Source organism: Limanda limanda, chromosome 9, assembly GCF_963576545.1.
Source record: "Limanda limanda chromosome 9, fLimLim1.1, whole genome shotgun sequence".
Taxonomy (NCBI): domain Eukaryota; kingdom Metazoa; phylum Chordata; class Actinopteri; order Pleuronectiformes; family Pleuronectidae; genus Limanda; species Limanda limanda.
Window position 1 is genome coordinate 6,080,849 of NC_083644.1, and position 15,015 is coordinate 6,095,863.

The 15,015-nt window shown below is 39.5% G+C and overlaps 2 protein-coding genes across 2 annotated transcripts; both read right to left on the bottom strand.

Annotated features, from left to right (window-relative positions):
* Positions 1-7,708: 7,708 nt before the first annotated feature.
* Positions 7,709-11,090, bottom strand: ncbp2 (nuclear cap binding protein subunit 2). Its single transcript, XM_061078169.1, has 5 exons — positions 10,951-11,090; positions 9,933-10,019; positions 9,737-9,831; positions 9,489-9,627; positions 7,709-8,288 (listed from the first exon to the last, which is right to left on the bottom strand). Exons 1-5 carry the CDS (start codon positions 11,023-11,025, stop codon positions 8,190-8,192), a joined length of 495 nt encoding a protein of 164 aa, XP_060934152.1. The 5' UTR covers positions 11,026-11,090; the 3' UTR covers positions 7,709-8,189.
* Positions 11,091-12,242: 1,152 nt separating this feature from the next.
* On the bottom strand, positions 12,243-13,832 carry fkbp2 (FKBP prolyl isomerase 2). The gene is made up of 2 exons (XM_061077801.1): positions 13,312-13,832; positions 12,243-12,313 (listed from the first exon to the last, which is right to left on the bottom strand). Exon 1 carries the CDS (start codon positions 13,763-13,765, stop codon positions 13,349-13,351), a length of 417 nt encoding a protein of 138 aa, XP_060933784.1. The 5' UTR covers positions 13,766-13,832; the 3' UTR covers positions 12,243-12,313; positions 13,312-13,348.
* Between the last annotated feature and the right edge of the window lie 1,183 nt (positions 13,833-15,015).

The following is a 15,015-nucleotide window of genomic DNA, read 5'->3' on the forward strand; positions in this document are numbered from 1 at the left end:
GTATGTAACGTTAGGGAAGGAAGGCTTGAAATAAATTGACAGATTAATTGAGTTAAAGAAAATATATCTCAATTGTTTTTAACAAATTACAAATCCTTTCCATTTCACATAATTAGGGCCCGAGCACTGACAGGCACAGACAGGTGAGGCCCTATTGAAATTGTAAGGATTATTATTATTATTCCTGAAATTATCTATTTTCTACAGTCAAAATCCTGAAATGATCTATTCCACAGTGAAAATGTTGGACTTTACTTTAAAAAATCTCCAAATCCATACGGTAAAAATGTTTGATATTCAGTATGTAGGTGGTCAGAGAGGTCCTGAACACAGGCATATCAGTCTCTCTCTGAACTTATTGAGCAAAGTGTTTTTACAGTACTTTGAAATATCCTGAAAGGTTTATTTTCTACATACTGAATATCAAACATTTTTACTGTATATATTTGGAGATTTTTCAAATTAAAGTCCAACATTTTCATTGTATTTGTTTTAGACAATTAATTGGAAAGTAGTAGAAATGTTTGAACTAATGTGGCGACGCCGGCGAGCTAGTTCTGGCAGGCAGCTCGAGCTGCTCTGCGCCAATCATGTGACATATATCATGTGACATACCTCACTCTCCACTACCATCTATAGTACACACCCATCTTATCAGGTGGTCTATTTAACCAGAGAGACATTTCCCATCAACCCCTCTTGCTCGCACTGCTGCTGCAGTATTGCCACCTGTTGCTTCAGCCCCTCCACCTCCCCAGCATCCACCTGTAGGCTTCAACGGGGGGGTTACAAGTATTTGCTCATCACTCCCATAATTCCTGTGTAATCATATGGGGGATTGATTAAGTTGGAGCCTAGACGCCAAACACTAAATCTGTTGTAATGCTGCAATAAATGTTTGAACGTGAGTTGTCTGACTGAAATGAACATAATTCATATTTCTGCATCAGCAAACTTCAGCAGATCCTTCATTTGTGATTCCATTGGTTGTATTTTTGATATTTTGGTGTGTCTATCTATTTGTGATGACATATTCCAACCCCATAGGGACCAGTGATACCAGTCTTGCACAAATCAGTGGAAAGATGTTCTGCTATTCTTCACCATTGGAGCTTTGCTGGAGAGGTTTCACTCTTTTACCTTCCAATTTAAAATACTCAAAATGTGTTTTTATGGATTCAGGAGACTAGGTCACAGTTGTCAGTTTTTCCTTTTTGACAAACTCTTGGTTTTTCATTTTTTCACTGTGTTTGGGATCATTCTAGCGTTGTCAAATTTCTCTCCTGCACATATTTGCATTCACCCATCAATCTTTCCGGCACCTTTTCCACACATGCAGACTCGTGTCAGCACAGGCCCGCTCCATGTTGTCACTGACAAGGACCCAATTTGATCCAAACTCATTTGATTTGATTTCATCTGACTGAAGAATGCGCCTCTAAGATGCACCAGGCCTCTTCTCCTGTCTGTTGTTGAAATGTAATCTTGCAGTTTCTAGGAGTTTCCTCCTCCTCCCTTCGCCCACGGAGGCTGATGCCACCCGATGTCTGATCCGTCTCCGATAAGCAGACAATCCTCGCGCCAAGTCAGAAGCAATTACCCGTCCGCTTTTCAAATCAAGGTTGCACAAAGGGTGAATCATGTGGCATCATTTTTGGGTGACAGCAACTCTGCTTCCTTTGTGGATTTCTGAACCTCCCAACCTGCTCCTGTAAGTCTCATGATCTGGTTTATTACTTTTCAAGGCAGGTGGATTGATGCAAGATGATGTAATTTTGAGTTATTAAACATTTTAGTGAAATTGCACAAGGAGTTTCCTCAGGATTGTTGTATAATGCAGCTGTAAATGATTTCCATTTAATATACTTATTTTGTTTTTTACATCCCCAATCAAATCAGATTCCAATGTGAATTTGTGGAGTATCCAAAGCAACAAGTGACAACACAAAACAAAGTAGAGATTTAAAAAAGAATGCTAAGTAATAAGTCTATGTTGTATATGTCTAAACTTGAAGTAAACTTTAGTACCTGCATGGCGAGAAGTTACGATGGGTTAATGAGGATCTTCATAATTTGGATGAAATTACCTTAGTTATAAAAAGAAAGAAATTTGAGCCTCTTTAATTTACCGCACCATCGTCCCTATGGATTCCATTTGAGATATACTTTAAAAAATCCAATTTCTGCCATAAGAAAAGATCTCTCTATTCGAGGAGATCTCTCCGTTCAGGTAATAGATGGATTTCTAGTGTTTACCCAGAGGACAGAGACAGAAAGTGTGGGGTCATGAAACCAGTTTTTTTAAACTGCGAGCTACTGTCCATGCAAGACAATCATCAGCAGTGTCGGGAGGAATAAAGCGAATCAATCCGAGGTAGGAAATGAACTGTGCCAAATTAAAACAGACTGAAGAATGTTCCTGTAATTACCGCTGTGCTCAATTGGCCTCAACACGATTGCTGAGAGGTTCTTTGTAGTCCAGGCCAGAAGAGCTAAAGCGGGACAGTGGTTCCTGCTGAAGACACTAACTGAGGAGGAACACCAGGACAGAAATCTTCAACCTTGAGCTCGTCACCGCAAATAAACTTGGACGTGTAGTTACTGAAAGCTTCAGGGGTATGAACCGGTTATTAAATTTCACTCCGGTAGGTGTTTCACTCAGCCGACATCGATCTCTAGTGAGTGTGAGCGAGAGGAACATATGTATTGCAGCAGTGGGAAGAGGCGCAGCTCTCTGGAAAGCTGCGGGGCGTTCAGAGTGATGTGGAGCGTGATATTAAGGCCAACGCTTCCCACCGAGAGGCATCATCAGACCAGTGACTATGACAGACAAGACCCCTGAGCTGGAACAACTCTCGGGGAAAGAACAGAGGTGAGCTAAAGCTTCTGTCTGAGCAAATACTCGTATTTAACACTCGCCTGAGTTTAACATGCAGCTCAAAGCAGGTTTGATCTGCCTCCTTTGGGTCTTTTAGACGCAGATTTCCTCTTGTGTCGGCGCTAATACCTCGCCTGTGTTCTGCTGGGCTCATGCAAGAGGTTAAAAACCGTATATGTATAGAAACAGACTCAAAGTGAAAGTGGATTCAACCTGATGCAGCTTTTTGCGTCTGCTTGGGGTAAAAGACCAAAATCACTACATCCAACAATTATCTTCGTAAACTGCACATGAGGAAGAACAGGAATCTTGCAAAGAGCGACGGCACAAAGAGTCAATGAACCCGTTTTTCTGCACAGACGCTTTCAGACGTATTCACGTGATTACAACACATCAACACTGTCGTCAGCGTTTATCACCACAGACTCTCCTGACAGCTTTGTCACATCCGGAGTAGTCTGCTAATTTGTAGCATGTTTTTGGACGTAGACCTGTTAAATGAAACTAATTGCATCGCTCATTCTTGTGCACTTTTGGTAATCAGTCATTTAAATAATTTTAATTTGCCACTCAACCGTTGATAATGACATAACAACTTGCTCCTAATGCATTCAATATGCCCAAGTCAACATTACCCTGGTAAACTGTGTTTATGTTTCCATGGCTGCTCTTTCTCCTCTCACTCACATCCCATCTAGGCCATTTTCTCCAAACAGCAATTGTCTGGTAGAATTTTAAACATCTTTTCCACCAGGACGATGGCAGAGCCCGTTCAGAAACTGCACCTTTTGTGTGACTGCAATGCACCAATTTCTATAACACAATTTCCATTCCATTTGCCACAGCACTAGAGATGATGGCATCATTAAAACTTTCATTTGAAAGTTTCTGCTGCTTTGGCTCATGTTTTCTCCAAACGGCAGATGTTCTCACCCGTGACGACTGGCATGCAAGTTTTTGTCGAACCAATTTTGTGAAGAAGATTGTTTTTTTGGCTGAAACTGATCTGTTCTAGATTAGGAACCAGCATGACACTGGTTGAAAAGGGTGATTAGTCGACCACCTGCTGGAGAGTTGATGAGAATATGCTTCTGTAAAAAAGTGTTGTGTTTCCCCAATCGAACGCAACAAAGAGACTTATTAGAGCATAACCTTTTTCTGTTGGCATTGATTTTATAGTTTGTTGAAGTCCAATATTACCTCTACCCATGAGTCTGTCTGATTATTAGCAGGATTACGCAGAAACTTCTGGACGGATTTCCACGACACTGGTTGGAAGGATGCGATATGGGTCAGGGAAGAACCCATGGAATTTTGGTAACGCTCCGAATCAGTGGGCGGATTCAAAAAATTAAAGTTTTTAAACTTTCTTGAACGTAATGAGATGGTTTTTCAACATTTCCATTGATTTCTCAGCGAATAATTTGTAATAAAAATAATGAGAAATATTTAAAGGTGTGTGTTAAATTTTCTGCAACTAGTGGATTCTTGGGTCTCGGTGGAAATATCTGAGTATCATTCTAATAACATTAAACATGTGTTCTTTGAGTTTCCTGCATCATCCGTTCCTATCAGACGACAGATGAAACCACAGATGATGAAACACTGTACAACAGGATCAGTGTGGACGGACAAAGGGCTTTTACAGCCTGGACACTGAGCTCCTACCTGTCGAATCCTCTGTCTGTGCTTTGGCCTCCTCACCCCCCACTACTCACTCTCAATACTCACACTTGCGAGATAAAACAACCTATTTCCCACAAATGCTTCCCCTATGGCCACAAAATGTCAAGCTAACATTTGCTAATTCCGCTGCTTTATGGGCGCGCGGCAGCTCGTCAGCGTGGAGATGTGTTTCCAAACGGGCCATGGAGGAGGGAATTACTCTGCTGTAATGAGATCCCCCTCAATAACCGGAAATCTACATGTTTACTCACTGGACCGTTTGAAAATGCCTGCAGCCGATATTCTCCCGCAGCAAATAAAATATGTAGGAGGTTAATGATTCTCCCGACACTGCAAAATGGTGATGGAAGTATTTGCCTCAGAGTGACCCCTCGGATTAAATGTATCATGGACTAAGTTTTCTTTCTTTATTGTTTGACGACATTAGATATAGAAACTTTCATTTAATCCAGGTTGTTAATTAAGCTTTAATGAATGAGTAATGAATAACAACAACAAAAAAATGCTTCCATTCTCCCTACAAACCGATGCACATTCCCAAAACAGTCCCGAAAACGTTGATATAAATTACATTGTCTGAACATTACACCCTTTGGTTATGTTTGACTTTCACAAATGTGCATATGATGTTACATCTGCACGCTTGTGAAGCCACATGCACATTGCTGAGGCCGGGCATTGGCTGATAAGGACCTGGCTCACAGGCAGCCATCCAGTTCTTCACCAACGTGTTGGATTGGGGTTGAGTTCAGGGCTCTGTGCAGCCACAGGCCAGAAAATGTCTTTAATTCAATTTTACCAAATAAAATCACACTTACTTCAATTCAGATTGGAGGAGTCTTTCTTTTTTAGGCGAATTCTGCAAAAAAACATTATCTACTCTGCAAGACAAAAGAAGAAGAATTACTTGTGTGTTGCCTGTTTACAGCCGTGATTCATTATTAAAATATTACCTCTCTCGTCAGTTTGCTAGCTGATTAATAAACATGGAGAAAAGCTAGTTTATCGATGAGTGGTTTAGGATGACGAGAACTTACGGTGGATAAAGAGAGAGGTTTCAGAAAGTTGATCAAACTTCGGAAAATAAGGATTCTAACGGACGAAAACGTGATTATGTGGAACAGGTATATTGTCACTTTTCACTTGGAACTTTGGTCTTACATTAAATTTCAAATGGTATTAAAAAGCTCTCAGCACTCCCTGACTCATAGACACCGTTTTACTCTCTAAAATACTTTTGTCAGCATTAAGATTTGAATGAAATCAAACCAAATTGCCTGAGAGTAGATACGAGTGGGAGCAGATTGAACAACTTGACATGCGGGTGTGTTCCTCTGCTGATCCATGGCGCAGCTCTTATCGTGAACTAATGACCGAGTCGGGGCGTATCTCCCCCGGTTCCCGCTGGTGTTGGGCGCTTGTTATTCTTCATTGTAACGGTGGATCATTATCTGCCTCCATCATCTATAACCGGCCAATGAGTTCCTTTAGCGAGGTATTTCCAAACAGCCCTCTCATTAGCATAATGTCTCATTAATTCAGCCTCTGGTCCCGGGTGCCGTCTGATTCTCTCCTGACCCCGTTTGAACCTGACTGTGATAACGACTAATGTTGTAAATCTCCAGGGAGCTTATCGTGTGGGACACATTCAGGGCGTCGCTGAGCTTCACTTCGTCTACTGCGGACAAACGGATAAATCCCCAGGATGCAGAGCGCTTAGGGATCATAAACTGATTCTTTGTGATATTTAGGACGTTATGGAAATCCTCACATCTTAAACAAACTGGGAAGAAACAGGGTTCGACTCAGTCTGTAAATGCATCACCTCATTTATATTCCTTTATTGACCCAGCCTGTCAAATGTGTTCCTTTCCACTGAGTTTGACAGAGGATGCTAATAATACTAAATAAAACATTTTCACAATCTTTTATATGGATACATTTTAATTTTACAGCAGTTCTAATGATTTTTTTCAACTTGACGTGTCAGAAACTCAACCATTTACCACTCTTTCAGCTAACGACTTGTAAACTATTAAACAGTTTATCTGTGAAGTTTATAAAAGTATTTCAACATTATTTTTTATATTAAAAAGTTACTTTTAGCTTATTTATTACTTTCTTATTCACAACGTTGAGCTAGAGTATCACCTTTTTATCTTCTGTGTGTATAGCTCAAGTTTATTTAACAACTTAGAGATACTTTTAATATTGCTTGATCAGGACTTTTCATTAGTTCTTTTTTATTTACTCTTTGTGTCAACACAACTCAGATCTGTGAACTGTGTAGTAAACCAGTGGCTGGGGGGCTATTGATTATTGTGACAGAAAATGTAAATATCCGATAATTTAAAATCAGCATTTCACAATTATGTAATTTGATTTTTTGTTTTTCTCAAGAAACAAGTTGTTTAAGCTCATCATCATTCAGATTGACAGATGATTGGTGGTCCATGCAGATGGTTGTGGATACAAGTCTAATATTAAAATAGAAGTAGGTGCTTTTCTCTCACATGAACTTTACTCTAAGGAATTCCAACCCCTCTGCTGCCATCTTGTGGTCATTTTTTAAATCTGCTTGGGGAGGATGTGATTAGGAATAAAGTTTAATAGTGGATTATTGTTGGGAAAACAATAACATTTCATCAAAATTAATCTTTAAGGTCTAAATCCAGAGTAACAGTGCGTCAGTGCATCACAGTGTAATAGAGCTTAATGTCAAATGCGCGTCATTGTCTCCAACCTTGTTTGTTCACTCCTCACTAAGTTTACCACACTCACATAAAATATATTACATGCTACTTCAATCTAAGACCCTCTGTGACTCAGTGGCTCGTCTTCAACATGTTGGTTGTGATAATAAACTTTTAATTAATGTTGAATCAAATTCCACCGCAAAGAACGTTACTGGAATCACCTCCTGTTCAGTCTGAGATCAGCTGATTGTCTGAAGACGGAACAACTACTGCTGCTGCTGTGTGGCAGACTCCTGTCCACCAGGAGGCGACATCATGAGTTCTACTTTTCCGTACTGGAAGGTGGAAAGGTGGGATCAATCCAGAGCAGGGCAAAATCTGATTGTGTGATTCTGCAAGTGATGTGTATTAAAAGGCACTAAAATGTTTAAAGTCGCAGAAATTTCACTAAAATGAAAAAAAATATTTATTTAAAAAAGTAAACGCAAAGTTTGGTACAGAAAGTTTCATTCACAGAAATCAGTACTTCAGCCAACTACTCTGACTTCACGACATGAAGATCATTTTGTGCATTTGATACATTTAATTCACCGACTCGCTGCTTCCTATCAGAGTCGTCCGGGTTGTGTGGACAGACAAAGTGTCTCTGTTTGCAGGACGATGGAAAAACATCACTAAATATCACACAGTGTAACTTTGGGGCTGATGCAGACCGATAACAGGTACGAGAGCCAATTAGAAGAGAGAAAACAAGTCTGCAGGTGAAATAAATAACAGCGGCTGATTTCCAGAGGTTCATGCACAGCTGCTGTCGAGTGTCTCATGGCAACACCGGGCCAAACAATCTGTGTTGGCATCGTTAGGAGGAGGAGTCAGTCCAGCGCTGACGATGGAGCGCTGTGTGGTGGTGGTGTGGGGGGGGTTCCAGTCTAAAACGTGTTGCGCTGCTCTGCGGCCGGAATCTGCGAAGCCAGTTTACCGTAGCCGCCTCTGGCTGGGTCGTAGTCCTGTCGGTACTCGTCCCTCACCTACAGGAGCAAAACAACCAGAACACACAGGTATATCAGAGAATTACACAGATAAAACAACAGAATGATCCATAAACAGAAAACCTCTACAAGAGAAATCAAATGCGTCATTTTCCACGTGTAATGCATCGGATGGTTCGTGATTTAACCAGAAACATGTGAATCTATGTGAACCTTCCTACGTGATTAATTGCATTTTTAATTTGTGAAATATTGGATTTTCGACTCTTAAATAATCCATTTTACTCCAAAATTGATAATTATTCACACAGTTTTGAGGGATGATATCAATCAAAATAATGTTTGTAGATTATTGATAATTTTCACTAGGTTTGTGAACTTTTAATGTGACGTTCACCTGAGGCACAGACAATGTGCATTTTATTGTATTTTTATTTCAAGTTCTGTATATTTGATTTTATTTGTTGTTTCTTTATATTTACAGTGATTAATGATACATTTTATGATAATATAATATCCTGGGGGTATTCATAAAGGCAAACTTGTCTTTTTCTACTAAAACGAGTTTAGCCTCTGCAAAATATTTGCGTTTTCTTATTAAGACTCAGGCAGAAATCTGGTTGAATACAACTACACGCAAACTGGACGTGGTTTTATATGTTGTATTTGTTAACAGCATAATAAACACATTCATTTTTCAAATGCCATACAACAGTAATGTTATCTCTTCAAAGGCCACGGTTAATCATGCATAATTCATTTTGGAACTTATACCACTTTCTAAATATCATACTGGTGTATTAAAATGTCATGAGGGTTTGTTTTTTTTGAAGCAATTTCAGTATGTGTCATTTTTCAAATGTCATATTATTCTGTGCACAACAGAAAAGTCCAAACTTTTTCAACATGGGCAGCTCAGCGAGAAAGAGAGGGAAACCTACAACTCCAATCAGCTGTTCCCAGTATGGAGGAGAATCAGATGCTGGGAATTAGTCTTTATTATTCTATACAACGTGAACTGCCCTAATATAACCTAAAGTTAAAGGGATGTAAATTTCTAAAGCACAGACAAGTGTTTTTTTGGACTGTGAATGCAAATATACAGGCTGTTTAACTTAGATTTGATTTGAAAACAAAACGAAGGAATCAGTGCTTTACATGTTCATTTCTGAATATAAAAACATGTCAGCCTCCACACTGTGATATTCACATGTTCAGTAAAGTGTCAGGAATCCTCACCTGTCCTCCAGATTTGCCGCGGCCGTGCTGTCGTCCCTCTTTGAAGCCGGCGTCCCAGTCTGTCCTGATGATGCGGTCGTCGAGACGCGTCCCGTTAACGAAGCGCATGGCGTGTTCTGCGTCTCCACGCATGTAGTATCTGGTACCGGAGGGTTAAGGTCTATCACAGGACGTTTCATGGAGATGCATGTGTGTGACTTTTGTGAACAATGACATTTTTTGTTGGGGCGTTTCATTTCAAAGGATACTCTACAAAACAGAACCCGCAGGCCGTCTTCTTGACTTTGTCGAGACCGATGATGATGCGCTTCACGTCTCCACTTTTAGAAAACAACTCGTGCACCTGCAACATTCGAAAAAATGAAAAAACAACCAAACACTGGATATTTAAACAACCCACAGGAAGAAGAAGCCAGGTTCAGGATTTAACTGATGAACTCGTACCTGCTCCTCTGTGGTGTAGAAGGAAAGGTTCCCCACGTACAAAGTGTTGCTCTGCTTCAGCAGCTTCTCCTGGTCATACCGATTACCCTGAAAGAATAATATATGTATATATCGTCAAAAAAGAACACAAGCTCCAGATAAAAATAATTGGTGGCTTATCTCTGTTGCTACTGAAGCTATTATTAGACATCTGATTTTATTATGTTAAAAACGGAAAATAGAGGCGGATATTTTTTCTCATTTTAATCTGGTCAAAAACTGGAAAATTTCAGGGGAAATGTAAAAAAATCCTACATTTGAATAGCGGTTCGTGTGGAGTTTATTACATTTTGAAAAACAACCTTACAATTCAAATGAAATTTAAAGTGCTTTCTAAACAAACATCGCAGACTGCAGGGGAAATTATCTGCAATTTACTTGAATGGTGGATCAATACAAAATATATAATGAACTTGTATTGATGATAATTTGATAATTGGAGTAAGTAATAGAGATACAATGACAGATATCTGCTTGTTACAGCTCCTGCAGTGTAAAGAAGTGAAGCTGCCAGTTTCAGGGCTTCATCTCATCATCAGTAAACTACGACTTCTGAACTTTTCCCTTTGTAATCAACGTTTGGAAAGTTCTTCATATTTAAATAAACATGAAAAAAATAATTTAAATAGCATTGGCTGCAAATAGCAACGAGCGGAAACGACTGATCCTCAAGCGACAATAGGAGTCCTAGCGGGGGACAGATTTGGACAAACACCGATGCTCTGGATGAAACTCTCTCACTCCAGGTCCACGTTATTAAACGTCTCAGTTAATTGTCTCCGACCCGGGACATAAAACCACGTTAAAGTTGTCCCGCACGGTTCATGGAGTCGAGTCAATGTGCGACGAGCTCACGCGTTGGATCCATGTTTGCTAACGGTGGCTAGCTGTTAGCTCACGCGTTTGACCCGTGTTTGCTAACGGTGGCTAGCTGTTAGCTCACATGTTGTGTCGCTGCACACGTCACTCGGTCGCTTACCTTGAAGTGCTGGTCCCGGTACTGACTGACGTCGGTGTACGAGTCGCTGTTCAACGCGTTGAGTTTCGCAGACATGATGGAAGTTGTTGTTTCACGATCGGCGGCTAATTCCGCTGCTAGCAGAGCGGGATGTGCGCAAGGAAACACTTCCGGTTTATGTGTCCGTCCTCTGCAGAGCTCCGACAGGAAATATTTGTTAAGAAGACAATGGTGCCCCCTGTATTTACCACTTTGACTCAAAGTACATGAAGTCTAAAATGCTACACAAAACACACATGTAAAATACAAAAACCTGCTTTAAACAACTTTTATATCGAAAACCTCACATGCATTATAACAACCAGCCCATTGCAATACTTCTAATCTCATCAAGTGGGTAATATCAGTTGTTTATGAAGCCGACCATCTCTTTGGATCAAAGACATTGCAGTTGACTTTGAAGTTTTTAATCACAGAACTTTAAACGCAGGTTCATATTGGTAAATATTAAATCTGCAGGGTATTTCTTGTGCATGATTATGGGACGTTACGCCCTACAAGAATTAAAAAATTATGCAAAATTCATGCCCCTGCATTATGTAAGAACTCGGGGGGGGGGGCACATCTTTCAGGCATGAAAGCAAAGCTACAAAGTGCTAAAAGTAAGTGCCATTTAAGTGCTTGTTTGAAGAAGAAGAAATTCTACTTTCTTGATTCTTGCTGTTCTGGGCTTCTACCCTCATGGTTGAATGCATTTATTATAAGTCGCTTTGGAAAATAGCTTCAGCAAAATGTAAAATACTTGTAAAATGTTCATGTTTATAAACTACACTTCCCATCCATAGGGCTGTAAATATTCCCATCCTTGAATATGCACTTATGAGATTAAAAAAAGTTAAGAGTTTTCTCGTAAAAAAAAAACACACTTCACACAGGAAGGGTTCCCGTAATGTCCACATTTTATTATTAGAATTCAAATATTGAGCACAAAAACTTTTGACACAGATTTTTCTCTGGCCTGATCTAAATCAACCATCTAACAAATGTTGTAAAAAAGAACACTTGGATGTGAATGAATCCATTCATTAATCACAGAGGATTAAAAACAACAACATAGGGAAAAAGAGACGTAACAGCAGGGCATGGCGTTAACATTCGCCTCTGGACAAATACTTGGCTGAGCTACTACCTGACAATTCCACTTATGTTTTCCAAGAAGAGTTAGTTCTTCTACCATTTAATAACTTCACTTCAATAAATCAGAGCATCATTAGTACAGCCACTGAAAAGAGGACGGTGGTGTCCACTCTTCTTCCAGATTTGCCGCGTCGTCTTCATCAGAGGTCGGATGATCTCCACTGTATGTTGCAGCTCCTCCTGGAACCTGGAAGAACACAACAACACTTATTCTACAGCACAAACAGAGAATCACATCTGAATACATGTGCATTTTGATAAATGCTACTTCACATCCTGTCACCATCTGTTCAACATCAAAATTATATTAAAAAAAAAACCTGAGCCATGAAATGTTCAGTTTTTTTAACATGAAAACTAATAATAATGATGAACCTGTCAAGGAAAAGGTAAATGATTTGTTCTTGAAGCCAAAGATAGACAATTTACATGTTTTCTTAAGTGCAAAGATTACAAAATAGCTGATATTTCATTTAAGGTTTGGCTACAATGAGATTTGTTTTAAAGGTTCAAAGTGTTTAAGATTAAAATGAAAGGGATCGAAACTGAATATAAAATAATCCCAGTGATGTTTTCACTTGTGCGTTTCATATAAATTGTAGTTCTCTTTAACCCTAGAATGGACCCTTTATATTTAAATACTTTACATCTGGAGCAGGTCCTATCCAGAGGCCGCCATGTTTTTTAAAGAAGCCCAATATATACATACAATATATAATATATACTGTACTATTCTTATATACTGTCTTACATAACATTACCATCATATCATCAGTACTATTAACATCATCTTGCCACTGCACTTTATCTGCCTATTTTATTTTATTTTATCTTGTGCTTCTGTTTTTTATTCTTTCTACCTCAATATTTTTTATTTTATTCTATTGTATTGTATTTTATTGTATTCAAATATACCGGCTGCTATGACAACTTAATTCCCCTTCGGGGATGAATAAAGTACTCTATCTATCTATCTATCTATCTATCTATCAAACTGCAACATGCAACTTCACCACTAGATATCACTAAACTCTACACACTGAACCTTTAATTGTGTGAAAGCTGAGGGAATCTAAAGTTTATGGATACAGAATCTTCTCTTCATTACGTTTCTACAACTTGTGGTAACGTAAGTGTACTTAAGTAAAAGTACTTAGTTACTCTCTACCACTTATGGTAACGTACGTGTTGAATCTTCCCCTCCTCTTCCTCCTCCTCTTCCTCACAGGTCGGATCTCCTCTCGATGCTGAGCAGCTCCACCTCGAAGATGAGGGTCGCTCCTCCGGGGATCTTCGGCGGTGCCCCCCGGTCTCCGTAGCCGAGCTCCGAGGGGATGACGAGCTTCCTCTTCTCGCCCTCGCACATGCCCAGCAGCCCCTGGTCCCAGCCCTTGATCACCTGCCCTGTGCCCAGCGTGAAGGTGAAGGGTCGGTCCCGGGGTATGCTGCTGTCGAACTCGGTGCCGTCCTCCAGCTTGCCGGTGTAGTGCATGTTGAGCACATCGCCCTTGCGGGACTTGATGGGGCAGTTGTCGACTCGCTTCTTGATGCCGATCTGCAGCTTCTTCTTGTCGGATCCGCTCAGCGCCGCCGGGCACAGAGACAGCAGCGTGACCGCGAAGAGAACCAGAACCCGCATGGCTGCAGCCCGGTTCGTGTCCTGGAGAGTCCGGGTCAGATTCAACTCGACAGCTCGAGTCTCCGGGTCTGGGTTCGGAGAATAAAGCTCGATGCTCAGCGAGAGAGAAGAAAAACCTGCAAGAGAGGAAGTGAGAGGGAATCCTGAGGCCGGAAGCGGAAGTGAGGTGGAGCACCGGTTACCGGATAAAAAAAATCCGGAAAAAACGTTTAATGAGAGATTCGATAATTGTTCCCACCAGAAACCAAAACAGAAACATCAATATTCATATTTATTTTGCTTTATTGTTTAATTCAGTTATTAAATCAATCACTAAATCATCTCTAAAACAGTTAAGGATGTAATCCAAATTTTCAAAAAAGGAGTGAGAAGTACAAATTTATTAATCTCAGCTCTTCGCCATTAGTCAATAATTATATGTATATATGTATTATTATAACCTAAATACCCCAAATCAAATATAAACAAATTTGCATTGTTATTTATAGCAAAAAGAGAGTAAGATAAACTAAGTAACAATAAATATTAAGTGACCAAATAAAGGACTGTCACACCCCCTCCTCCAACCACTGAACATTTGAACATTCGTACATTGCACTGACTGTTACTTTGTTTTTTATTACTGTATTATCCCGCCTATAGTATATTCATATTTATATATATTTATTTTTATCCTGCTCATAGTGTACTCATCGTCCGTATATCTTACAATTCCTGTTAATACTGTAATATTCCATATATATATATACTGTACAGATCTTATTTATTACATTTTTCACTTTAATATGCACAATACTCTGCACTTTTACTGCCTTTTTTTTTGCACTTCTGGTTAGACGCTAAACTGCATTTCGTTGCATATGTACTTGTACTGTGCTAATGTCAATAAAGTTGAATCTAATCTAATATAGATATAGCTAGATAGAATCCTTTATTAGTCCCACAGTGGGGAAATTTGAGGGTTTTACAGCAGCAGCGCAGGCACAGTGCAACAAGAACAAAACAAAGAGCAAAACAACAAAGTAAGAAACAATAAACAACAATGAGCAAAAAGAAAAAGTAAACAGTCAAATAAGCAAATAAATAGTAAGTAGTAGAACAACTGAACAATACAATTAAATAATTAGATAATTAAATTAAATAATTAAATAAATTAAATTGCAAATATTGTGTGGTGTGTTAAATGGGGTCACAGCTGGTTATACAGTTCCTCTGATCAAATATTGTTCGTAAAATTGTTAATGCAAGGA